Below are 27,748 nucleotides of genomic sequence, written 5' to 3' on the forward strand. Positions count from 1 at the left end.
ATCAGATTTACCTTTTCATTTATGTGTGTGTGTGTGAGCAAGAAAGAGAGAGAAGAGAGACACTGACGCAATCACACACACACACACACACACACACACACACACACACACACACACACACACACGCAGGCCAGTGGAGCAGTAGGACCCTGAAGCAGCGAGCAGGCCAGAAGGAGGAGCCTGAATATAAACCAAACAACCCTCCACACCCTGCAGTCTGGGGAAGTTCCTCTGCATTCCTGCCATACACACTCACACACACACACACACACACACACACACGCACACACAGAGAAAGCTATGGTGACTCTGCTGCTGTCTGAGTATGTGTGCGCAAAGTCAAAGTGTGTTGTTTCTACTTTCTTTTCAACAAACCTGGATACATTTACAGTAGCTTTCTGTGTTCAAACAGGAGGGGGTGTGGTGTGGGCCTGTAGGACTGGAGACCAGAACCTCATCATACAGGACCTGTCAGGTGTGGTATTGATCCTATCCTTCACTCTCCACGTCATGTTCTTTTCCTGCTCACTGTCCATATGACCATAACGCAGTGACACAGTGGGTGATTACAGTTGCCCTTTTTGTGCTACTGCATTGTCATTTAGAGTTAGCACAGCACTTCCTGCCACTGATATGGTTATGATGCCTCACACAAAAATACACACTTCACCGACACTTCATTAGCTATCCATCCATCTAATGCCATCCAATGCAAGATCTGGATAAAAAAAAAAACATAACCGTGCTAACTCTTGTGTTTGTTGTTGTTATTGTGATCGTTGCGGTGTACAACTGTGCAGCCTCACATAGTGAGCACACTTCCTAATATTGTGGGCTTCCTATATCGCAGCTATATAAGGTAACCCTGTATAGAACATCATTGACTTTTAGGTAGGCACTAATATAAGGACATGTTAATTATTGTAGTTGTATTGTAGTTAGGGATTATAGAGGTCCACTGGGCTTTTAGGAGTATTAAGAATAGCAAAATGAATTGACATCAAGGAGACATGTTTGATGTTTGATTGGATGGCCACCAGCCCAGGGTGTAGCCCGCCTCTCGCCCAAAGTCAGCTGGGATAGGCTCCATCTTCCAAATGAGGACACACAGTATAGAAAAAGGATGGATGGATGGTTACATTATTGTCCCATTTTTTTAAAATGATTGTGTGTGTGTGTGTCGTTCCACATCATGTTCAATGAACTGACGTGATTGTCCACTCAAGGTGACCAAATATGGAAACATCAGAGTTAAAGTCACTGGCTGGCTAGCCTACTTCAGATCATGGCATATTTCAGGTTGTCTTTTCTAATGTTGTTTTTCAACAAATCAAAAATTCTGGCCCTTATCATGGTGTGGTGTTGATTGAAAAAAAAACACCTTCATCTCTTTAGACTAAACTGAAGCAATGTTAGGAGAATTGAAGGATCTGAATGCGCTCCGAACGCTAACATGTGACATGTTGACAGCCAGCCTTTACTTTTGAATGCGAAAAGGACAGCCTCATTTATTTGTAATGGTATTATCATCACTTCATTTGAATGAACTTGACTTTGCTAGAAATGACAGACCCATAATGGATGTTGGAGACATTCATCCATTTAACCGTAGCTGAAGTTAGCGTTGCTGTTTTAACAAACAAAAAAGAAAAAAAAAGGTGTCCCGAAAGTCTGGACACATAGGCAAAAATGCATTTATTAATCAAAAATAAATATATTATTTTTATGTAATATATAATATACAGTAAATATAATATAATATATATATATATATATATATATATATATATAAAGTACATTTATTTTGTAAATTTGCTTTAATTGTAATGTATGCATTATTTAAAAAAAACTAATATTTATTAACTTAAACTTACATTTTTGCAATACATTTTCATTCATTTTTAAAGTAATTATTATATATAGGGTTTATTATATATATATATATATATATATATATATATATATATATATATATAGTACATACAGTATAAGCTTCCCTAAAGTCTTGTGGCGGCCCCAGGGGGAGCCCTTCCTCTCACACTGATGTAAAACTACTGTTACTCTTCATCCCAGAGTCATCATGAGTAAGGCAGGACGTGATGACCCTGAAAAGTCACCTGGTGAAAAACCTCCTGGTGCTGCATCTACTGGGCGAGGATGGACCAAGGTCAGCTGCCCGTGTTGCGTGTCGGAGGCGGTTGAGCCGCTGGTTCTGGTGAAACTTGGAGAAAAGGTCCGTCCTGAGACCAAAAGGTGGCTCATCAGACTGATTGGAGCTCCACAGAGAGAAGGAGGTGAGGACAGACAACTTCTTTCTTGTCCTTTCTGCTTTTCAAGATGTTTTGGTTGCAAAAAAGCGACCGGTGCTGGTTTGTAGAAAAATAATCCTCACTTGAAGTAGGATCAGAAAGACGTACATTTTAATGAAGGTATCCCTGATTGGCTGCAATACTCTAATAATCCAGGAGTGTTAGTGTTCACAGACAAGCAACCTGAGTGTGTGAAAATATGACTTTGCTTTTCTCATCACATGTCCTTTTGACAATAAAACAATACACCTTTTGTGTTATGACCTTCCTCAAGGATTTAAGATCTCCATTGTTTCATTCAAATTGCTGTCTTGAGCTCCATAGCAGCCACATGTTCAAATCTGCTGCTGTTGCACAATGCGGTTGAACTACAGTATCTGAACCTACTCTAGCTCCAAACCTCCTACAAACAATGAGAAGGTTCATCATCAATAACTCAGTGTTACAGAAGAAGCCGGTCATGTTTGCTGTCTTTTTGGACGCATACTTCAAAAATAACACTTTCCCATTGTCCCACATAGGGGCAGCATTACTGGCCCATCCAGGTGAAGATGCCAGCGGTGATATCATTGTGGTCTCTGCCCCACGGTGCACATTACTGCGAGCCACTGAGGAGCTGGGTTTGTGTAAGACTTACTGCACTGGAGAAATGGAGACGTTCTCATATGAAGACAAAGACAACTTTAGACACGCAGGTACAACAGTGGAAGGTTTCTTAAGAAAGTTGCATTCAATGCACAAAATGTATTAGATGGTGGTATTTGTGCCTGGTGATAATATGCATAGGAATGAGTGAATCAGATTGGTCTTTTTTTCAATTTGGGTTATCAGTCTTTGCAAGTTAGCTGCTCTAGTGTACAGTATGTTTGTCATAAGGACTCTCATCTGTATTTATTTTTTTTTAACAACTGCGATCTACTTCAAAAGGCAAATTCTGTGTGCAATAAATGCATCAGAAGGACATTAGAGCTAACATTGAATCATTATTTTTACTGGAGTCCTCCAAATATCTATGGAGGAATGTCTTTGAACCAAATTGTATTGTACATTGTAGTCTTATGTGTTTTATATACTGTATGTATACATGTATGTCCTTCCATGTATGACAGACAACATGGAGGTCTTTCTGACGCTGGCTGAGAGACAGTACATGGTGAAGTACGAGCTGGAGGGTCTGCATGCACAGAGGGATGTGAGGATTCCTGGTCTGGCTGACAACTACACCCTACAACACAGAGATAACATCTGTGAGTGCCGCAGTAAAATAGAATATTTGTTGCTTGTCACCTCACCACAAACTCCAGACTACACATAAAGTGGATCAAAAATTCAAAGTCCGTTTGATTGACAATGTGTTCAGTATTGTGGTAGGAGTAGGAAGTGTCGTGGATCATAGTGAAAGCTATTCTGGATGGTGTATTTTGGGTTTAGTTCTGAGAGCATTGGATCTCGATTGTTGAGGTGTAGCCTACCTAAAAAAAACTGGAAAAACTGCAAGAGCAGATGGAGCTCATGTCAGTTTTCTACATTACTTTTTATATGACGTCTTACTAACTTCTGATGAGAACAGGTTTAGCAGTGTAACGACTCTGGAATGAATCTTTCTCATTCGTTCTCATGCGATATTTACAGAAAAGTACAGTATGTTTTATGTTTGGTATGGAAATATACACAACAATCGAACCTAAAATGGTCCTGAAATGTGGTTTACGCTGTAAATCAGGCGTGTGCAAAGTCTTTGCAGCATTTTCTCAAATTAAACGTCGCTTCTGATCAAAACAATTACACTCTGTATGTTTGTCACTTATAAAATGAAGCTGAGATAGCGGCTTTTTTTTTGTTTTGTTTTGTATTATTATACGCTACTCACAAAAAGGTAGGGATATTGGGCTTTTGGGGGAAATTTCAGGATTCACATATAAAATGCACTACGTATAACCTTCATTGGACCTTCTGTAAACTGTTCTATGAGTCAGTACTTTTGACACAACTTGCTGTTCTCTAACAAGGAACAGGAGGCCTTTTTTTGACATTTTTTGTGGGTAAATTTAGAGTACCAGTCACGTTTGGGCATTTTTACTCACATTGTGTCTAAACATTTGACAGGTGCTGCGTACTGTTGTTTTGCTTGCTCCACTTTCATCCCGTGTCCGGTTGTACAATGTGTCCGTGCTGATGTCAGCTGTTCTTGGCTGCTCACGTTCAATCATGGAAGTGCTTCCCTCAGCCTCACTGTCCGTGTGTGTATGTTCCGCTATGTATGCTGCTTATTGCTGCATCTGTTTTATGAAGTGTATAAGACTCAATGTTGTTGCAGGGCAGAAGATGAGCTCTGCCGGTGTGGTTGTGGACACTTTCCCCCTTCATAAACGGCAAAAACTGAAGGAGCTCAGTGAGTCGTGGTACTCTGGGAATCAGCTGTCTCAGCCGCTGGGTGGGTTGACGTGCATCACACCCACACCATGACTCTGCCATTGTAACTCAAGTCGAGATTCCATTCCACAATTCGCTGTGAGGAGACACATTGTTCTTCCAGGAGACTCACGTCCTGTCAGGAAATACAGAGGGTTGTCTTTTTTTTGTACAGCAATGATTTTGCAGACAGAGGGGCAAAATGTTTGCCAAAACGCTTCAGGTCAATAATGATGTGTTTGTTTTTATTTTCTATATCAGGGTCTACATCTCTTTCTTCTTTTCTTTTTCTCTGTTTCGCCATCAGATTCAGTCAACGCATATTTTGGCAGCACGGTGGGCTTTTACTTCAGCTTCCTTGATTTCTACACGTGGTCTCTGCTGCCCCCTGCGATAATGGGCCTGTCAATCACATACTTCTCCAGTAAGCATGTGCAAACATGTGTTTTTACAGTTAGTTCCAGATTTGTGTGCTTGCAAAATAAATTAAACACATGCAGTAAATAAATCAGTTGTACTGTGTATTTCACAGTGGTGTGAAAAAGTGTTGCCCCCCCCTTCCCGATTTCTTTTTTTTTGTACGTTTGTCACACTTAAATGTTTCAGATCATCACACAAATGCAAATATTAGTCAATGACAACACAACTGAACACAAAATGTAGTTTTTAAATTAAACTTGTTATTATTAGGGAGAAAAAACATCCAAGCCTACATGGTGTGGAAAAGTGATTACCCCCCCTGTTAAAACATAACTTAACTGAGATTAGAAAAGGTAACACAGCCATTTCTAAAGTTTTGGGACTCCAGCGAACCACAGTGAGAGCTATTATCCGCAAATGGCAAAAACATGGAACAGTGGTGAACCTTCCCCGGAGTGGCCGCCCAACCAAAATTACCCCAAGAGCTCAGCGACAACTCCAAGAGGTCACAAAAGACCCCACAACAACATCCAAATAACTGTAGACCTCACTTGCCTCAGTTAAGGCCAGTGTTCATGACTCAGAGTTCAGAGTTCCAAGACGAAAACCACTTCTGAACAAAAAAAAACATTAAGGTTGTCTCAATTTTGCCAGAAAACATCTTGATGATCCCCAAGACCTTTGTGAAAGTACTCTGTGGTCTGACAAGACAAAAGGTGACATTTTTGGAAGGTGCGTGTCCCATTACATCTGGCATAAAAGTAACATAAAGTAAGAAAAAGAACATCATACCAACAGTAAAATATGGTAGTGGTAGTGTGATGGTCTGGGGCTGTTTTGCTGCCTCAGGATCTGGAAGAATTGCTGTGATAAATGGAACCATGAATTCTGATTTCTGCAGCAGGACAATGATCCAAAATGCACCAGCAAGTCCACCTTTGAATAGCTGAAGAAAAACAAAATGAGACTTTGGAGTGGTCTAGTCTAAGTCCTGATCTGAATCCTACTGAGATGCTGTGGTATCACCCTAAAAAGTCGGTTCATGCTAGAAAACTGTATAATGTGGCTGAATTACAACAATTCTGCAAAGAAGAGTGGGCCAAAATTCCTCCACAGCGCTGTAAGAGATTCATTGCAAGTTATCACAAACTCTTGATTGCAGTTGTTGCTGCTAAGGGTGTCCCAACCAGCTATGTAGGTTTAGGGGGCAATCACTTTTTCACACAGGGCCATGTAGCTTTGGATTTTTTTTCTCTCTTAATAATAAAATGTTTCATTTTAAAACTGCATTGTATTGACATTGATTAGTATTTACATTTGTTTGATGACCTGAAACATAGGGCCGCACGGTGGGTTCGAATCTTGGGCATCTCCGTGTGGAGTGTGCATGTTCTCCCCGTGCGTGCGTTTTCTCTGAGTACTCTGGTTTCCTCCCACACTCCAAAAAACATGCATGTTAGGTTAATTGGCGACTCTAAATTGTCCATAGGTATGAATGTGAGTGTGAATGGTTGTTTGTCTATATGTGCTCTGCGATTGGCTGGTGACCAGTCCAGAGTGCACCCGCCTCTCGCCCAATGACAGCTGGGATATACTCCAGCATATACTAGTGAGGACAAGCGGTATAGAAAATGGACGGATGGATGGATGCTATGATATGTAGTCCATGTGCAGAAACGCTGTGTGTTGTTCCCAGGTGAGGTTCAGAAGGAGGTGGTGGAGTCAGTCTCTGGCTCGCAGGTGGAGAACCTGGAAGAGGACACAGGACTCCCCATCAGTGGTCACATGATCCAGGCTGTGTTCAGCATGCTGTGGTCCACTGTGGTCATGGAGCTGTGGAAGCGTCGCAGCTTCACCCTCTCCTACCGCTGGGGGACCCTTCACCTTGCTGAGCGTTTTGCAGAACCCCGTCCTGGTTTCCATGGTCATCTTGGGGTGAACCCTGTCACTGGTCGTGTGGAGCCACTATTTCCTGAATGGCAGAGGGATCTCCGAATGGCACTGGTCTCGGTCCCTGTGGTCGGAATGTTTCTGGGTATGACTCTGCTTAATGCCTGACTTGTTGACATTGTGGGTGTTGTCGGGGAGAAACTTGCAAACATACAAAAGCTGCAAGGTTAGCAAGCAAGCAAGCTGGCGATGACACAGGAGACACGGCAGGGCGGCACGAAAGAGATTGATTGACAGTGGTCTACAGCCAATCAGGACGCAGAAGACAATGGGCGGTGCAGACAGATGAGAGAGGGAAGAGAGAGACACTCTCTACTTGCGCCCCCCCCCCATACTGCTCACATGAAGTGGATAAAACCAAAATAAGGAGCGATTATCATCACGTCATTGTAAATAAGCAAGTGAGGATGTGAGTGGGCGATGCAGGGACACATCTGATTGGTCAGACAGTTGACATTCGCATTTGATTGGCCAAAATGTGCGGGGAAGTCATGAGGATTGGAGTGGCGACGTTGAGCGTAATTTGTGGGGATTGGTTGACCAAGCGAGAATTCACGTAACCGCAACTTCGCTAAATTCTGGAGGCAGTGGCGGTTTCGGGCCGGAAGGGGGACTCCCACAGGGCACCACTCAAGGTAGAACCGCCTCTGATCTCTGCCACTGCCACTGAGTATACAGTATGATGCCGATATCCCACGGCGCCATTTAATGATCACCTCTGAAAAGCAAAAACGTACGGTTTTTGGACTTGGTTTGTTTTTCTTTCTGGTTTAGAGACATATCTAGATGTCACCTGATGGCGCTAGCCGTTGCAAACATTGGTTATGTTCAAAATTTCTGACATCCAGCTTTGGTTAGCAATTTGCGGCTCTCATATATTTGATTTTTGCAGTTTTCACCCTTACTCGGGCGGAAACCTACCAGTTTGTAGACTTTCCCAGCTGTTGGGCAGGCAGAAGTGTGATAGTGGTCCAAAATAATAGTATTCCAAACATACTTTCAAAAAGAAACCGTGGTGCTAGCACAGTAGCTACCGTAATAGTCTGACTGAGCCTAAGTTGACTTGAAAAGAGTCAAGATCGCAGGTTTTGGTCTGTCAAAGAGTGACTTTAAATGCCCTCCGTTGCTGTTACGTAAGCAAACGTTACTCAGGCAAGCTGTGCTGAATGAAGATGTCACGCATACTCAAGCATACGTTTGCTTTAAGACATATTTAGACGTTACTCGTGCATTTCTGTCTACCGTTCATGGATGGACAAAAAAAATGATTTTCTGTCTCACGTAAATATGTAGACCGAGAGACAAAATCATTAAATGTCAGTATGGGACAGAGCCTTAAGCAATTTCAAGACATCAACTGTAGCCCTTTAATTTCTCCAGAAAAAAAAAATTGAGCTTAGGTGCCGAGAAATGTGTTTGCAAGCAGACATACGTTGGTGAAGTCTACAAGCCCAGTCTTACATCCACCTGCAGGACTGGTGGTCCTCGGCATGCTGTGTTTCTATTGGGGGGAGCACCAGGCGATGCGGCTCCATGAGGACTGGGACTCGCTGGTGTCGCAGACGTTGCTCTACGCGCCCTCTGTGCTTCACATTGTCTATACGAACGTGCTGGCTACTGTTTACAAAACGGTGGCACAATCTCTGACTGAATTTGGTGAGTGAGAAAACACTCGATGGACGATGGAAGTTCAAGTTGATCCCAAACCCACCCGGACTGTGTTGATGGGACGTCATCTTCTTGTGTCCTTTCAGAGAACCACAGAGAAGAGTCTGCCTTCCAGAACCACCTAACAGCCAAAGTCTTGGTGGTGAGTTCCCGCCCCCGACAATTTGCTCATCCAACTTGCTGGCGACTCACCTTGTTTTGTGTCTCTCCCCAGTTCACATTCTTTAACTACTTTGCGGTACTCTTCCACATTGCATTTGTCAAGCAAGATGTGCCTTTGCTGCGCAAGGTAACAACATGACGACACCCCTGATCACTTTTTTTTAGATACGCCTGTACAATCCCATGCAGGGATAAAGAACCTGTGGCTCTCAGACATTTCTTAACATGATCAAATTGATTTATTTACATTTTTCCCCGCTGACATTTTACAGTAAAACATTACGGAAATCACAATGTTCAAAATAAGGTTCAAAGTATCAAACTTTCTTATGCGTTTTAATCCATCCATCCATTTTCCAAGGCCATGCGTGTGGCCAGAGCCGATGCCAGCTGGCCTTCCCATATTTCCCGCGTCAGACACCAAAACTTATTGCTGGATAATGCGGTGGCCTACCCGAGATGTCAAGAACTTAACTTCCCTCCTTTGATCAATTAGTCAGCTGTGGCTAATTCTGCAGAGCCAACACTTGTGACAAAGAAGGTGATGAAAAGAAAGAAAGATAGCGAGCTCGGTGCAACGCCATGCAGCACCAGAAATCGCATTAAAGGAAAGAAGTATTTGATTTATTATTGGTTAGCTTTAGTATAACAGTGGTCTTCAAAAGAATAAATTCAGAGACTTGTTCTATTCTAAAACTGTTGGTCTTCAAATTCACATTTAGCAATTTTACACGGCTGTCACGGAAATACATTTGAAAATATGTGGCTTTCATGGCTCCCTTAGCCGAAAAGGTTCCCGACCCCTGGTCTAATGGCATCCAATACAACAGTTTTGCAGTACAGGAATATCTCGTTTATCGCGGTTAATTGGTTGCAGACCCGACTGTGTTAAGTACATTTCCGCAAAGTAGTATAAATTACTTATAAATGGAATATTTTCATAGTTAGAGCATCTAAAACCTGCTTACAACCTTCTAAATAGAGTTTTTAACATTATTAGAGACGTCTAGACATGAAATAACACCGCTGCAGTCATATTTACACTCGTATTACCCAATATAATAGGCAAAATAAGCGTAAATAAAACATTTCAGACATCAATAAGACTTGTTCAGTTGAGTGTTAGCTTGGCGTGGGTTACTGTAGCGACAGTAGCCCATGTTTATATTCGAGAATATTGTGCCTGTCGTGAGATCATTCAAACCTCCAATAAAAGCCTGTTGTTCAAGCGAACAAGTTGGATCCTCGTGTTTCCAAACATGACACCTCGGTATCAGTGGAGAATACTACATTTCATCAACGTCTTTGAATGCAGCTCTTGAATGCCTTAGTTCATTTCTCCATTTTTATGCTTGAAAATGTTTAATTTAGGCTTGAATATGCATTTTTTTTACTAACAAGAGGTCGTATTGAAGCGAAACAGCATGATTTATACATGAATATAGTGTATTTCTGACAAATCGTAGCGTGAATAGAGTGAATGTGCGAAATGTGAACCTCGATGTGTCAAGGGACGACTGTGTGTTAAAATAATGTTTAGATGCAAGCATGCGGCTCGAGTTCAGAATTTGTCGTCATTGAAACTCGTCCCCCTGCATCAATAATGCACACAACCCCGTTAAGTCATCGGAGATGCTGATGCAGGCTGCATTCCCCCCCCCACCGTGCTATTGATCTTCAAACATAAAACCGCTGAAGCGTCCCTTCCTTAATAAATCTGATTCCATCAGAGGCCGGCAAGGCGAATCAGGTTTCTGATCACATGATTTGTAATGGCTCAGCCCTGACCAGCCCCGCCCACCTACCTCATTCCTACTCTATTCCATTTGATTCAAAAACAAAAAATATTACATTGATTGGTCAACTCCTGTCTGCATGCAGCGCCTGGCTTCGTTGCTGATTGTGACCCAGCTGGTGAACCAGGTCACGGAGGTGGTCGTACCCTTCCTGGTGGACCGCTTTGTTAGCGCCCCCCACAGGACGGAGCGCGAGGATGACCCGCAGGAGGACAAATTTAGGAATCAAATCACCCTGCCGGTTTTCCCTGTGAGTGCCCAGTTGAAATATAGCATAATAATATGAATATAATATAAGCTATAAAACATAATGATTTGGGTTGCTGGTTTTGCCACAGGGCCTGTTTGCAGAGTACATTGAGCTGCTGGTGCAGTTTGGCTACTTGAGTCTTTTCTCATGCGTTTACCCTCTGACGGCCGTGCTGCTGCTCATCAACAACATCACAGAGATCCGCACCGACGCCTACAAGATCTGCAAACTGTTCCGCAAGCCTTTTTCCCCCCCCGTGGCCAACATGGGCGTGTGGCAGGTTAGCGGACAGCACAACAGGCAACATGCACGTTGTGAGTGGACAACCATCATTGTCTCGTCCTTCTCCAGATTGCTTTCGAGATCCTGAGTTTTATTGCTGTTGTGTCGAACTGCTGGCTGCTGACGCTCTCGCCTCAATTGCAAAGGATGCACCAGGGCGGCGAGATGAGCAGCGCCAACATCCTGCTGTTGGCCGTGCTCGCTGAGGTACGAAGGAATCTCATTCATGAGAGACATAACGCGTGTGTCTTTTACTCATGTTCTTCAACTGTCCGCCAGCACGTTCTCGTCTTAATCAAGCTGATTATGGCAGCCGTCATCCCGGATGAGCCGGAATGGATCCGGAAAAAGAGAGCCCACATCGAGTACACGTCCATGCAGGCTCTAAGACAGCAGGTCAACACACTAACCTTACATTCATACTGGCTATTTGGACAATGACACTTAGCATGCTGTACCGCTACAGTGGATTTAATTGCACTGTAGACTTTCAGCTTTAATTTAAGGCCGTCATCCGCTTTAAAAACAACATAAACCCAACAAGGCGCAAACATTTAGGAAAGCTGGATTAGACGTTACCAGAAAACATCTAAAAAAAAAGTCCTCCGGTCTTCTGGAGTCACATCATTGGAACCGATGAAACCGAGGCCAACTATCACCATGGGAACAGAAAAATATATGCAGAATAAGGCTTCGAGTCTTCGAGGTGTGCTAGCTTGGTGTTAGCTCGTATTCCCCCGCACCTTCCTCACCTCTGTTGACATTCTTGACGCCACTTGCAAGCACTTCCGCCCGGCTAGGTGGTGTGTGTAGACTCTGGTACTATGGAGCTCTCAGAGACATGTCGAAGACCGGCGATAAAAACGTTGGCGCTGCGAAATCCAATATCCGAAAGATCCAGTCGAGTGTACGATGTTAAACCAGACCCAATATGAAACCTGGAAGAGACGCTGGGTTTTGTTATGTCTATGTGCCGCTATCTTCTGTAATTATACAGTGGAGTGAAACAGTGTTTGCCCCCTTTGTGATTTTTTGTTTTTTTCAGTGTCTTTCTTATGGTGGAGTCATGAACACTGACCTTAACTGAGGCAGGTGAGGCCTGCAGTTTTTTGGATGTTGTTGTGGGGTCTTTTGTGACCTCTTGGATGAGTCGTCGCTGCGCTCTTGGGGGTAATTTTGGTTGGTCGGCCACTCCTGGGAAGGTTCACCACTGTTCCATGTTTTCGCCATTTGTAGGTAATGACTCTCACTGTGGTTCGCTGGAGTCCCAATGCTTTAGAAATGGCTTGATTACCTTTTCCACACTGATAGGTCTCAGGAAGGGTGCAAACACTTTTTCACACCAGTGCATGTATTCTGTTCAAGACACACGTCATTTTCAGTTCTTTAATAACACAAATGTGCGTGTGAAAACCAATCGCGCCAGTGCAAATAAATCTGCCGTTAACCATACTACGCCTGCTTATTTCGGCAGCCATCTTGAAAACATATTTGCAGTATGCCATCGGTGAGTCACAGTGGCCACACCCCAGCTCCGTCCATGGAAATGTCATTCCTACATTGTTGCGAAACATCTTAAATTAAAGATGAAAGTTTACAGTTCATGATTATCCTATTTCATATCCAATGTATAAAAAAGGTACAGTCCAAATATTTCTGAACCTAACTGTAATTGTGTTTGATTTCGGTGTTTCCTCATCAACATCGCCTGACTTTCCCCTCCAGGGCCTGCCTGCTGACGAGTCCTGATTGTGTTTCAAAATGCGAGGGGCTGTGGATCAACACGACCGAAAAAGAACGATAATTGAGCTCCGATCGCATGACGCTGTGCCCTCATGCTCCTCATGTAGGCTTTTAAAGATGCCATTTTCAACTTTGGAAATACGTTGACTGTTAGCAGTCTGCCCCGTCTGACAACACCCATAAGTGATGGCTCAGCTCAGCTAAGTTGATTTAAAATAAGATTTATTGCGATATTACGGTATATAAACGTGACCATCATTTTTATGGTGCATTTATTTTAGCAGAGAGACAGAACACTGTCAATCAACAAAAACTCTCATAACGGTGGCAAATGATTTGATTAAGAGAAAGTGAAGTGAGTGTAAACATATACAAAAAAACAAACAAGGTCCATCTCATTAAATTAGCCTATCTTTAAAAAAGTGTGTTTATTTCACGACTTCAATTGAAAAAGTCAAACTTTTCCATGCAATATTCTATAGATTCACTACTCACACAGCGAAGTATTTCAAGGAGGTGTTTCTTCATCATTCCGATGATTATAGGGTACAGCTAATAAAAAGCCCAAGTTTAGTATCTAATGAAATAAGAAAAAATGCCAAAAAGTCTCCATTTGTGGCTTTTGCAATGTTGTGTGCAAACTGAATGTTCAAGGACATAAAAAAGAAAGCTCTGATGGTCGGGGTTTGGGACGGCACTGACCGTGTTTGTGTTGCGAGCAAAGAGGGAACCCTCCCCTCAACAAACACACGTGCTTATGCTTTCGTACATGAGCTATTTTTGCGTGTACAGCACACACGCAAAAATCGTGCCTCTAGTGCAGGGGTGGGCAAAGTTTCTGACTCGCGGGCCGCATTGAGTTAACAAAATTGGCCCGGGGCGGGGGGGCATAGTGTATATTTGATAAACGCACAGTAATTTAAGTTTATAATTCAGTATATTTTATAATAAAACAGTCCACGTGGAAGGATTTGTCTTATTTTATATGTAAAAGTGTCATACATGTGTCATGTGCTTGTGTCCCTTTTTACAGGAGTACTTTAAACATCTTTTTTTTTTTTTACTGAATAAGACAACCGGAATGTACATGAATAAAGGATGTGCAGTGGCTTTGGATATAAATACTTTGGAAGCAACTGGCGGGCCGGATTCAAATGCTCACCCCTGCTCTAGTGACTGCGTGACTCTGCAGTGTTACCAAAAATCTACCTTGATGTACATTTTTACTGTTGACCCTAAGTGCTAGCAGACTATCATGCTTACAGTATAGTATAACGGTGGCAACTCAATGTGTATTTATAATAGAGGCCACCAGGAGGCACTGTTTACACGAAGTGTCCCGCATGTAACGTTTAAATGAAGATGTAAAGAGCAGTTGTCTGGTTGTATCACAATAAAGTCACAATAAGCTGCTGATGACAATTTCTAGCTTTTTTTTCCTAAGCGAATCCTGCCTTGAAAAATGACAAAGTACACATCCTTTACATTGATTTAATCCATTTTAATAAATAAATACAGAAAAATAAGTTAATGGCCCCAGGGAGACGAGGTCCTATAATTCCAAAGCAGTAGACACAACACACCAGGGAGAGGCAGGCTGCAACTACGTGGAAATAACAGCTTTCTTTCAATCTGTCCTTGGCACAGATTATATGCATACAGTGCTGCTTAAGTATGAGCAATAATCAGATTTCACCCTTTCTCTAATATGATCCCAGATCAGATACCAATTTTGGGCATGAAACTACAGTAATAAAGTAAGCTGTTCTGCAGTCCTTATCACTGTACAAAGTATATCTACATTTACTATCTGACCTTCAAATAAGACATGAATGGATGTGAATAGACAGAAAACACAATCTAAACAAAAATCCACATGGAGTGACTCCTCTGTCAATACAGTACGTAACAAAGGGTAGCAGTAGGACGCTACCAGCCTCCGAGATACTGTACTGTGTGCAATCAAGGTGACAAGAGGACAACAGCGGTGCCCTGCAAGACACATCGTGGAGGTATATGGTGGTACGTAACAGTAACAGCATGCACAAAGTCACATGGTTCCCATAATGGTAAGTGACACATCTGCACGTGTAAAACAGTGTTGTCCAAACTAATTCAGCATTCCACTTAGAACGCAACTGCTGGAGCAAAGGGGTCACTGGATGGAACATGAAGAGGACAGAGAATGATACAATCATCTCAGTCTGAGGCATATTATAGTATATGAATATAGTATATCATAACATATTGTAACAGTCTCTCAGCTTATTTTAAGAGCTTTGTAACTAGAGAAGCGGCTTGTGCAAAAGAAAGAAGAAGAAGAAACAAGTGCTTTTTTGGAGTTTTACATCACATAGACACTGAAGCTTTCATCCTTGTAGGCACCTCATTGGGACAATCTTCCCTTCTTCAGTGCAGGTACAGCGAGGTTGCTACAGTCTTTCAGTCATTGTGTGGTTGTTCCCTCACAAAGCAGCAAAGTGGGTGATGGACTACACTGAAGCGACTGTGCTCTACACTAACTGTAGCTTAACGTGGGTGTTTGCTGCACAAGTGTGTGTCCTGTGCGCTTTAGTGTTTGCGTGCTGAAGGCCTCTGTGTCTCTGCTCAGTCAGCTGGGAGCTCACACAGCCTGTGTGCGTGCGGGCGTGCGTGTGTGTGTTTGTGTCCCAAGTTATTTAGAGCACATGGCAACAGTTGTACTGAGCCAGAGGGAGGATCTTGGCTTTGTTGTTGGTCGGTATGTTGAAGGCCAGCGCTTTCTCACACAGCGGCAGCTGGAAGAGTCGCTCACGTAGCTTGATGCTGTGCCGTTTCCCTGCAGGGTCCATCCTCGTGGCGGCCTCGTCCCAGCACCCTGGTGCGTTGTGGGACTGAGATCTGTCTGTTACCAAGTCCTCCCTCAAATTTGTGTCCGTCCTTTGGTTCTTCTTCCCTCCACGGCTTGTCTTTTGTTGTTTGAGCGTCACAGATGGAGCAGGTTTGTTGAAGTTGTTGTTGGGTTCCCTTTCCTCGTTGTGGTCTCTCTCTGGGCTGGTGGACTCTGTCCACCCCTGACAGCATGGCACCCTCAAACCAGGCTCAGATGAAGGGGGGATCTCAGGAGCCTGACTCACTAAATTGTCTATGTGACCAACTGGTTGGTCTGAGATCACACATCCACTATGTGTGTGTTCTATCTCCATCTCTGTTCCATCCTCCTCTGTCTCCAACATCTCTGCTGGATTTCCCTGCTCTTCTGTCGTTTCGGCTTCTCTGCCATCTTCATCGTCTGCTCCGTCCTTGCTTTCTCTCTCTGGCTCAGTCACTGACAAAGACAACAAACCTTCATATTCTTTGGCTAAAGTGCTCTCCTCTTCCTCTTCTTCTTCTTCCTCCTCCTCCTCACAGATCTGCAGAAGAGCAGGGAGGTTCTTGGTGACACGCGGCTCCTCAGCAGGAGGCGGGCACGGGGAGTAGCTGAGGTTGGGCTGCCGTGGTGCAGGTAAAGATTGAGGCTTCGCAGCGAGCAGGTCACCACACTCGACCACCCTTGATCGTGGTGTGCTCAGCGAGAGGGCCCCCGACAGCCAATGAGGAGGGGCCTCCGGACTGAGCAGGACATTTTCCATCCCCTGTAACCAGTGATGAGCCTCAATCTCCTGCAGCGATGCTCGGTGTGATGGATCCTTCTGGAGCATCCTGGAGATCAGACTGACAAAGAGAAGAGAAGATGATGTCAGCGGATACATTTTGCTCATCTGCCATGCAAACCAGTACAATCCAAATGATGGAAGCTAACCAAGTATTTTCGGAATATCCTGAAGGTTGTTCTTTTCTGCTCCTGATCATGTGATCATGTGACAGCACATTGTGCTGGATCAGATGTTCCACAGTGTATTTGTGGCCAAACAAGCAGACATGGGGGTGTTTATGGCAACTTAGTGGAAAAAATGGAAAGAAGCATGCAAACATACATTTCCAGTTTCTTCAGGAGCAGAGAAAAGGCTTTTATCCGTCGACTAATCATCTTAAAAATTTGGGATGAAAGAAACATTGTTTTTAAATTGTTATTGTAGGGTAATTGCTTTTAAATCTAGCTGAAATCTAGGACCGAAAACTGCATGCGTTCCTGTGTTTAGATTGAATTCTTTTTACCTAAATTAAGCATTGTCCAGCATAAAAACGCGCGAAAATACAAATATAATGAATTAGGAATTGTGAATGTAGTATTCTACATTGGTCACTAGGTGTCAGTAATTGTTCGGTGAGACAAGCACCAGACTTGATCACCAGAACAACAGGATTTTATTGGTTGAAATGATCTCACAACAGGCACAATAATAATAACAACAACATAATAATCGACTGTTGCAGCCATAAACCACGACGAGCTAAAACTCAACTCTGAACCCCCGATGTCACTTCCTGTCTGCCACTCATTCTTCTCTCCTGCTAGCACCAGAACATATTTACTGCGACACACACAAGGATGAGTTTTATCCATCCATCCATTTTCTATGCCGCTTATCCCCAATAGGGTCACGGGGGTATGCTGGAGCCCAGCTGGCTTCAGGCGAGAGGCGGGGTACACCCTGGACTGGTCGCCAGCCAATCGCTGGGCAGATATTGACAAGCAACCATTCACATTCACATTCATACCGATGGACAATTTAGAGGAGGATGAGTTTTATTTATGTCTTAAACGGCTTAGTTTCTCTCATTCTATCTACTACATTGGGTAATACAAACGTAAAGGTGACTAGTGGTGGCAGTGGCTCAGCTGCTCTTCCGAAAATGGGAAGTTTGGCGGTTCAATCCTCACTCCTTCCACCTTGAATGTTCGGTGGGGTGATTGCAGAGGCTGTTGCCGCAAATTGGCAGCCATGTTTGCGTCAGACTCCCCCAGGGCAGCTGTGACTACAGATGTAGTTAACCACCACCAGTGTGTTATTACTGTATTGGTGGCATTTCATGTTTAGAGGGCTCTAGTAATGTTTAAAAAAACGTATTTAGAGGGTTGTAAACAGGTTTTGTATGCCATAACAACAAAATATTCCACTTATAAAGAAAGAATCCTACTTCTTTAAATTCACGTAACAGCAATCAACTAGGGATTCCTGTATCTCACCTTAAAAACTGTTCATCTTGCGTTGGTTGGTTTCCTTTTGAACTCATGAACAAATTTAGCTAACAACAAAGCTGTAGTTATTATATAATGATTTACCTGTTATTTACTATGTACCCAACAAACGTGTTCCACGCAAAATTTCAAGAAATGCCTCAAGAAATTAAATATAACATCTTTGGTCATCAAGAGAGAAAAGTCAGCAGGCCTCTAAAGCTATAATGTGTGAGTTGGCCACTTGGTGGCACTGTTTACACACCTTCCCCCGTCTCCCTCTGTAACCAAACTGCTGTTCATGCTTCGATTGACGACAAAGTTTTTTTCCACCAATAGGAAGGTGGTGTCATATGTCATTGCCTGTTAACTTTCATTTTGAAAGCGGCTGCCTTCCTGCGCCAAAGTGCTTACAAATGAGAAATAATGTGATGACACTGTTTGTGTCTTTTAATAAAGTTAAAAGACCAAAATTGCTATCATAGTTAAATAATGTAAATTTCTCTTGGAGATTAATAAAGTATCTATCTAAATGACACAGACACTGTCATAAAAGAATTAAAACGGGTATTGTTGTCTATTCTAGGCAAATGACTGCTTAGCATTTAATCAAGCCTGTCCGTGTGCAGCAGGCTGAAAAAGCCTCTCACATCTAGAGCACTAAAATTATTCACCGAAACTGATGAGAGACTTTTACGGTCAGTAACTATTTAACACAGGGTGACTCACTGCACCAATACAGCTGTGTCACGAGAAAAACGTGACCAGATTTCTCGTTTGGCAAAAAACTGTTATGAACTCAATAATTTTGCTCGCCTCCATATATTACATTTGCATGATCATTGTCTGTTTTCCTCGTCTCTTGTCAGTCATACAGTCGCTGTGTTGAGGGGAGGCGGGGCTGCCAGCATACACATACTGACACATAGAAAAAGAGTGGAGCTTCGTGAGGATCAATGCAAGGTAACGTGAGGGAAAAAGATGCTTGCAAAGCCAAATGCCACAGCCCGCGTGTTGGAATATTCATTCATTCAATGCCAAAGATGTATTTATATGTTTTTACAAACCCGAACACCCGATCCCAAAGACGTATTTATTCGTGCACGCTAAAAGATGTGCGCGTTAAAGCCGTTTTAAGCCATACAGACGGCCACAAGGTGGCAGAAGTGCATTTGATAAGAGCTCGGCATGGATCATTTGCATGTATTAACACACTCGACAGCAAGGAGGAAGTGATCTGATGTTGTGCACATGCACACAAACGCGTGCACACACACAGTTTACTTTCAAATGTGAAAATCGTAAATAGTTCATGGTGTTACATTTGTACATAAATTGTTATTTTGATGTAAAACAACCATTTTTTGTGTTGTTTATGTTGTAGTGAAGGTGTTTAGATATTTGAGATGTCACAAAAGCAAAAACTTTATGTCAAAGTGAAAATGATGCTTGAAATGTATCTTTTCACAAAACAGTTTTTCTCCTTTTTCTTGTTGGGAACTGATATTTTACTGAAACGTACCTGCTGTATGTTCTACTGCTGACTACTAAACTTTTTTTCTGATGAAAGATGAGAGTCTAATCTTTCTTTTGGTATATACAGCCGTAGAACACAATGTTCTGTGTACCTTGAAAAATCAGTCAAAATCGTCTAAAATGTCAGGCGCTGAAGGGGTTGTCCTTTGAAAAATGGCGGGGATTGAATGAGTTAATAATGAGCGAGATGAGCCCATCAACGCGAACATTCACAGAAAGTCGTCGCAAAATAAATGCTGCTCTCTAATGCAGTTGAAAAGCGAGCATTTCAAGAAACGCTGCAAAATGTTTGACAGACAGTACCAGTACGAGTTGCCTGTCTCGTCTCGTTCTTGTGGGTCCAATATCGTGCGTTGTCTCGTCTTGCAGTATTCAATAAATACAAGCTTTAGGTTAGATGCAAGGTTGCATTGTAAATATTGGTTTGGACGATGGACTGGCAAGCGTCACACTGCCATTACGCATCTGTGCTTACTCTCTGCAGTCGCTTGAGATGTGGTCGGGGATGGAGTAGCGACAATCCAGAATCATCACCAGAGTCTCACTGTCGTTGGTTTCTTGGAAGGGAGGAACCCCACACACTAACATATACAAGATGACTCCAAGAGACCAGATATCTGCAACACAAAAAGCACAAAAAATATACACACCATGAAAACACCTGCTTAAAACATTTAAATATTCCCCGGAATGTGAGGAGCGTGAATATTAAAGTGTGAGAAAGGATGGTGCAGCTTTTTGGTACTCTTGACCTCTGACACACACGCACACAGGCTTCCTGATGCTGACAGTGTATTTCCTCTTGCAGTCTGCCTCCCTTTCCTTCCTTCCCTTCCACCACCTCCTCTTACACACTCATGCACAGCCAGACAAGAACACGAGGACTGATTTACAGAGGAGCCTGTCTTGGTGTTGTGTTATTTTGAGAGCGTCTTTGGCTCTCTGTTTTCTGTCCTTCCCTCTGCAAATAAAAATACAGCACATGCATGCATGTGTCAAGCCTGTTGTAACATAGTGACTACTGTATATCCAGCTCATCTCATAAAATGTGACTTGTCACCTAAGGTGCCTTTACAGATGAGAACTCCTGAGATTTTCTGGTCACCACGGATCCAATAGTCACTATATTCTTTGCATTATACGTTAGATTGTGATTGTATGTTCTACGATGCATGTAATGTGCACTGTAACACCACCATGGTACGTTCTGGTTCCTGTGAAGTGAAAGGACAACACAGAATTTGGCCGTATCCACTGAGATTTCCTGTCAGTGCATGCTTTAGTAGTTACAATTCTCACCCTTATTAATTGTAATTTGTGTCTAAGTTGCAGTTGCAGGCTGGACTCAGGAGATCAATGGTTCTCCAAAACGGGCATAAGTGAATCTAATGTTAGTTATAATCAAGGCCGCCCCTCCCTACACGCAGAACATGCTCTGTGCATAGGGCCCCAAGATCCATGAGGGGCCCCATTTTGCAGAATGGTACACTTTGCTGCCCTGAGGCACGGAACACCAAGTCAGCCCGAGGCAGGAGAAAAAAAGAAAAAGACGTGTTGTCTAACACCACGCACCATGTGCCACTCACCTGTCAGCCCCAGGTGGTGTAAGGGTACAGCTGCTGCCTTGTAAGGCAGAGGGCATTAGTTCAATCCCAATATAATCCCCAAAAATATATTATATTATTACTTTGCACTAAAAATCATTTATTGAAAAACGGGGGCCAATGTGATTTTTTTTCCCCTGGGGCCCAGAATTCCTGGTAGCATCCCTGTTTGTGATATGGTCATGTAGAAACGAGGTAAGGGTGGTTTCAAATAAAATTCTGCAAATTTGGGCGTAGTCAGAAGAAGGCTAGAATTTAGGCATTCAATTTAGCATGGTCCACAATGTCAGAGAAAAGTGGAGAAAGTATTGCAAAACTGCCTGCAAAATTCATCAATTCTCTCAACACCCTGTTATTGATCTACAGTGAATGTTTGGAAATCAATTGAAAACGTATTGCTGGCACAAAATGAACACTGCACATAAAAGTACACCTATCAAGCTTTGGGACTGTTTTTGTTTGCCTGTGTAGACACAACTAGGAACAGTTCCCAACAACAGCCCATTTTGCCTAAAGCAAGTTAAAGACAAACAGTTCTCATGATTTTTATGTATGTACTGCAATATATTTCATTGAAAACACTGTGGCTCATTCAGCGCCACACCCGGACGCACAGCAGTCCCGTGTGTACAGCGTCCACGCAGCACTACATTACACTCCAAACAACCGTGCTCAGTCGTGACCACAATGTACACAGTCACGATTGTCTGTGTTTAGAGAACACTTATGTAAAAGGGCGGCAAAGCCACGGAGTGATGTACATTTTTCAGCTCACTGGGGAATATCACACATACTGTACAAACTGTAACAGCCATTAGTGGCCCGCTGACCACTTAAGACTGGGAAAGAACTGGTAGGATACTACTGATAGTTCTCCATACTCCAACAGTGACAAAGGGCATAACTATCTGTACTGTATTTGAAAGTTTTATTTGACAAGGAATAGTAATTGCATTGCATTTCTCCATGTTTCTATTGACATGACTGCCTGATAAATTAAATATAATTCACAGTGCTTGCTAAAATGCATGTATCATTGTGGAGGTTGTCCTAAGAGCCACACAAAAAACTATGCAAGAGGCAAATTCATGCTAATTTGTTGGACTTGGGGACATTTGCGTCTCATTTGGTCCATCATACACACTGAGGACATTGTGTCGGCGCTGACCTTGCTGATGTAAACAGTGGAGCAGCCCGCAGCTAAACCCAAAACAGGCAAGATATTTCTTATCAGCCAAGTAGTAAAAACGGTCGTTGCCCACATGTGATTAGAGCCCACCCTCGGGCAGAGAAACTTGTTATGTCAGCCGAATTGACACGATGCAGCTAAAGCTAACAGGTTGCTCCACAAAGAAACCAAACAACAGAGTAAAGTAAGCACGCATAGTTAACAGCAAAGTCATTCAGACATGCCTTTATGGACCTTACTGGAACAAATGCAAAAAGAGTTCCCACACAAAAGTATGAAATAGCCAAGATGCCTGTTGGTTAGCTGAATAATTAAGAAAATCATTTAAGGGTTACTAACAGTTACCCCAAGCCCTGACTAACTGAAATACTTTTGTCCAGATAGTACATAATATTATGTGTGTGCAGGGAGAACTATGGCGTTAAATGAGCATGTAAGAGCAGAAATGGCTCTACAGCGGCCATTTACAAAGCAGCTCCACCAGTCGTGCTACACTTTTTGACTTTGAACCGGCCTCTTCATGAAATACAAACACAACAATGATTACTTTGTGAAAAAATGTAGCATTTCCCGATCTGAAAAAAAAAAAGCGATTTAATAAAGGAAAATGTGTTCAAATGCCTGGAAGAAAATGAATATTTTAAGGTTATAAATCAGCATGCATCACAAAATGGTTTAAAATGTACAGTATTTCAACAACAAATACAATGGATGTATTCATTGATTTGATTTGCCACATTAGTGAAAACATCAATAGCCTACCAATGCCCGGTAAATTATACTCGCAACACAAATACACACAAGAGAGCAAATAAAGCACAAACTCAACTACAGCATGTCCATTTCTAGGCTACACTCAAAACTGTGTAAAGTACACACATTGTAATGGCTAAATATTATGTAACTGAAAGCTGTGTTTATCTTTGTCAATGACCAAAAAGCCCTGTGGACGAGCCTATGTCTGTTCTTCATCATCCATCTTGTAAACTGCTTATACTGCTTAAGGGCAACAGGACTGTCTCATTTTGGGTGAGAGGTGGGATACGATACAACTTGGACTGATCAGTGCACTGGTCAGTCACAGGACTGACACTTTGTCAAACAGCCATTTACACACATTCACACTTGTCAGCAATTTAGCGTCTTCAAGCAACCCGACATACATTATTTTGAAACCGTGAGAGGAAGCTGGAATACTGTCGTACGAGAGAACCCACCAATGCAGCTGACGCGGACTAAAGCTACCTTGACACTTGCGCGAATTTTGTCCCCGCTGCGGTACGCAATTTTGCGTGGCAATGAGTAAATTTGTCGTAAACTGGTGTGAAGTACAGTATGTGTAAACTGTGAGGGGCTGCGTGCCAGTGCGCAAAGAAAATTACGAAATGTTTAAAAATGTCTGGCAAGCGTAATCTTTGTGTGACTGCCATTATAAGCACATGTGACATTTAAACATAACACACAGTTAGCGACCAGAGCTGAATTAAACAGCAGAGATCTAACCATGATTGTCATCAGTGTATATGGACGGCTCTAAGCGCCATCTCAAAAGACGTCATAGATGGTGCAATTTGGGATTATTGTTATAGAGTAGAACAGAAATACACTGAAGCAGCTGGAAAGTGTCACCACAAAAAATGCCATCTGTACATCAATTTTTGATACCACTTGTGGTCATTATGGTGGCAGGTGGGCTTAGCATTACCAGTAGTTAATTTGTTTTTACTTTTTATTTTTATTTTACTGAAACAATCGCTTGTACATTTAATAAAAGTTCTATGATGGTGACAGTTTGACGCTAGAACTGATTCTATTTACATTTATCAGAATAAATCGTACATGTGGAATTGTGTTTGCCCTCAGAGCTCCCAATTTAGCTGCAAATGGATGTGGTCCACCTGTGGTCTAACAGTAAACAGCACCCCCCTCTCTGAACCAGACATGTACGGCTCAGCCTCCATCTTCTACTCTAGTAGATATATCAGAGGAGGGAACCCACGCCACCACAGAGAAAATGTAAAGCCCAAACAGGAAGGCTTGCACCAACACAGATTTGACCCACATTCCTGTGCATCCTACACAGTCGTTCTTGACAGGGCCCCATACCAGAGTACATTCATGTGCTTTTGGAGAATTCACTCTAACCAGAACTCACATCCCCGCATTTGTATCTGAAGTAACCCCCCAAAATACACTGTTTGTGAGACAAGTCCCTGAAAACTCATGCCCCCCTCAAGATGAAATACTAAAGAAGACACACGCTTAACCTCACTTACTGCAGTGTTTGGCTCCACTGCAGAACGTGCCCAGTTGGCTGGCTTGCTAGACTGACCCAGATACACACACTAATCCTTTGCGGACACAAATACACACATTCATAGACAACATACACGCTACACTCACGCAAATGAATGTGAACGGGCAAATAGTATGAGGCCTCACGATTCAGGACATGAGGCAACGGGCAGCCACACACAGAGACGTCGGGTCAAGGGGACAAACGGGCAGCCACACACAGAGACGTCGGGTCAAGGGGACAAACTACAAGCTTGCAGACACAGAGGTTATTTGGCATTAAACTGGAAGTGGAACCCATCCTGGTGCTTGGCAAATGCTTCCTCCTAATTGTCCACCACTCTCTTGCCCCTTAAAACACATATCAGACTATTTTGTTGCTATACTACATTTATGCACATGTCAGTAAATTCCTCCATTTAGTTCTCAGCATGCAGGCTCCATAACCTTTCCTTGCCGTGTCAAAAAATACAGTGGGGCTTTAAGGCTTATATGTCAACGTGAATAACAGATTTTAAAAGACCCTTACCCACAGCCGGCGCGTCATACTGTTCTCCCAACAGAATCTCAGGTGCGGAATATGCCAGGGATCCACAGCTGGTGGCCAACATTGTCCCAGGTTGGAATAAGTTACTGAAGCCAAAGTCTGTTAGTTTCACTGCCCCCTGCTGGGGAAAAAACACCACATTCTCCGGTTTAAGGTCTCGGTGCACCACGTGGAGTTCGTGGCAATACGCCACAGCGCGCAAAATCTGGGCAAAATGACGTTTGGCAGTGGCCTCAGCAACGCCCCTCTCATGGCGAAGAATGTAATCGTACAGGTCGCCCCCCTCAGCCAGCTCCATGACCAGATAAAGGGTGGTGGGTGTGTCGATGACCTCGTAGAGGCGAACCACATTGGGATGCTGCACCCGCCTCATACATCTAAAATGACATAAATAACACATTGTGTTGAATTAGGATGCAGATCAATAAGCTTAGTGTGACACTCTCATATATCCATATTTCATTTTTCTACATAATCAAAAGCTGCTTCATTTTTGTTCATGTCATGTTTTTTCTTGAATTATAAGTACTCTTTACCTGACTTCCTGTAAGAGATGGCTGGTTGCCATGATGTCAAGTTTGGTCTTATCAATCATCTTGATAGCAACCAGCTGCCCCGTGTTGACATGGCGAGCCAGTTTGACCACCGCATAGTGACCCCTGCCCAAGGTCCGACCCACATGGTACAGCCCGCTAAGATTCAAGCGGCCTGATTTAAAACTTTCGTCTTGAGCCGAGATGTGTTCTCCGCAGTCCATGTTGATATAAAAAAAAAAGTTTAAAAATGTATGGAAACTGCAGGAGTAGGGATGAGTAACGTTTTGGGGAAGAAGGAAGAAGGGCTGCTGGGTAAAAATCCTTCTTACTGCAGGGGAGCTACCTGGCAGGACGAAGAGAAAAAAAACAACACAATGACAAACATGTTGGTGGCAAGAGGTGATTTTGCATTAGGCAGCAGTCAAAAGCATGGCACCGTCACTGCCTTGTAAGCACATTCATGCACGTAATCAAGACAAGTGGTTTTGAAGGATAGCCAGTGCAGCAGGGCAGCGCAGCCAACTCGCCCTGGCCAGGCTCGCTTGGGGGTGGAGAGAGCGCGGTGGAAGTGTTAGTCGTTATGCTAACAGTCCAGCGTGAGACCTGAAGTAAAATGGCAGCCTTTGCTCGTGATGCTGCTTGTTACGTAACATTTTTTTAAAAAATCATTGACATTTAGAAATTTAATTGTATGTTAGTATGCATTAAAATCGTGAGTTTTTCCCCTATGTTTTACTTCTGCTGACTTCATCGGACCAGCAAAACAATATTGAGTTCCACAAAAAATATATTAAAAGTTGAAAGAAATGAGTTAGCGTTGCTATAAGGATTAAAGATTTACCGTTGGCTCATGCGGGGTGAGGAAGCTGGACTCTTTCTCAAATTACACTCACCCTGCACAAATGGCAAGCCTGATCAATAGTGTAACAGGAAACCTTAATGTATGTCTGTGGGGTTCGCATGTTGTGTTGAATGTGACAATCATGTAGATGATGTCATCATATGATCTTCCCAAGGGTAACAAGTCCGTCTGACATCATCATTCTTCAACATCATCTATCTTCATCCCCATCCCTAATACATTGCAGCCCAGCGCTGTTTACAAGCCGCCATCTCTGGACAGAGGGAGGCCTCGTAGTGTTAATATACGCAGTACTGTTAGTTCTGTGTGGTCTAAACGCTGTGCTGTGTCGCCATGGGGCTGCCAAGTGTCGTGTCACAGCCAGCTGTTCTCTAGTCGGCCGACCCACAACTGCAGTCCCGAGTTGGCACATCCGCCATCCTACAGGCTCCCTTTCCCCACCTCTACCAAAGACTAGCAAACCGCACCACGGTACAATAATACACACCGCGTCGCTAACTTACCCTAACATCCCGCGACGTTTAAGACCGCGAACTTAACGCAACAATGTCGATGCTTCCTCTGCTTTCCTCACTCAGCTCCATGTTCCCTTCGCGTGCACGCTTCTCTCCTCGCTGGACTGGAACGCGAATGACCGAGAGAGCGCGCGCGCTAGATCGGCGCGTACACATCACGCGCGTGCGTGCAGCTCCTTGTGACGTCAATACATTCCAGCTCAGACCAGGCCCGCTGAATGGAAGTGCGAGTGATTATATAACAAAGTGTTCCTGTGTTTTCTCTACAAATAGCTTGAGCTGAGATGCATTCCAAGATTTTGGGAGATCACAGGAAGATTTAAGAGCTTAAGAGGAGAAATTTGTGTTTCCATTTATCCATTTATAACCACAAATTGTTCTTGGAAACTGGAAACCTAGTCAAGAATCACGAAGCCCCCTTTTTATGTATTTTGGTTACATTCATTTTGAACTATCGACCACACTGCAAATTACTGTAGTACAAATAAATTGTAATTTACCATGCTTTTTCATGATTGAACGCGGGATCGATGTACTTTTGGATAAAAATAGCAAGACTTTGGCGCTATCT

At 43.1% G+C, this 27,748-nt stretch overlaps 2 protein-coding genes across 4 annotated transcripts; one reads left to right on the forward strand and one right to left on the reverse strand.

Moving 5' to 3' along the window:
* Positions 1 to 197: 197 nt before the first annotated feature.
* On the forward strand, positions 198 to 14,101 carry ano10b (anoctamin 10b). Of its 3 annotated transcripts, none has more exons than XM_054777232.1 (16): positions 198 to 323; positions 413 to 475; positions 2,074 to 2,294; positions 2,831 to 3,004; positions 3,419 to 3,556; positions 4,627 to 4,743; positions 5,029 to 5,145; positions 6,838 to 7,176; positions 8,565 to 8,747; positions 8,846 to 8,901; positions 8,974 to 9,048; positions 10,803 to 10,967; positions 11,056 to 11,247; positions 11,319 to 11,456; positions 11,529 to 11,645; positions 12,975 to 14,101. In XM_054777232.1, the coding sequence occupies exons 3-16, from the start codon at positions 2,081 to 2,083 to the stop codon at positions 12,996 to 12,998; spliced, it is 2,049 nt and encodes a 682-aa protein (XP_054633207.1). In that variant the 5' UTR covers positions 198 to 323; positions 413 to 475; positions 2,074 to 2,080; the 3' UTR covers positions 12,999 to 14,101. The 3 variants fall into 3 exon arrangements, with proteins under 3 accessions (XP_054633207.1, XP_054633209.1, XP_054633208.1); XM_054777233.1 differs by having other exon boundaries at positions 220 to 344; XM_054777234.1 differs by lacking the exon at positions 6,838 to 7,176.
* On the reverse strand, positions 13,649 to 27,344 carry snrkb (SNF related kinase b). The gene is made up of 5 exons (XM_054777236.1): positions 27,166 to 27,344; positions 25,801 to 26,143; positions 25,247 to 25,641; positions 20,105 to 20,246; positions 13,649 to 16,685 (listed from the first exon to the last, which is right to left on the reverse strand). The coding sequence occupies exons 2-5, from the start codon at positions 26,019 to 26,021 to the stop codon at positions 15,671 to 15,673; spliced, it is 1,773 nt and encodes a 590-aa protein (XP_054633211.1). The 5' UTR covers positions 26,022 to 26,143; positions 27,166 to 27,344; the 3' UTR covers positions 13,649 to 15,670.
* Between the last annotated feature and the right edge of the window lie 404 nt (positions 27,345 to 27,748).

The sequence above is a fragment of the Dunckerocampus dactyliophorus genome, chromosome 5 (genome assembly GCF_027744805.1).
Source record: "Dunckerocampus dactyliophorus isolate RoL2022-P2 chromosome 5, RoL_Ddac_1.1, whole genome shotgun sequence".
Classification (NCBI taxonomy): Eukaryota; Metazoa; Chordata; class Actinopteri; order Syngnathiformes; family Syngnathidae; genus Dunckerocampus; species Dunckerocampus dactyliophorus.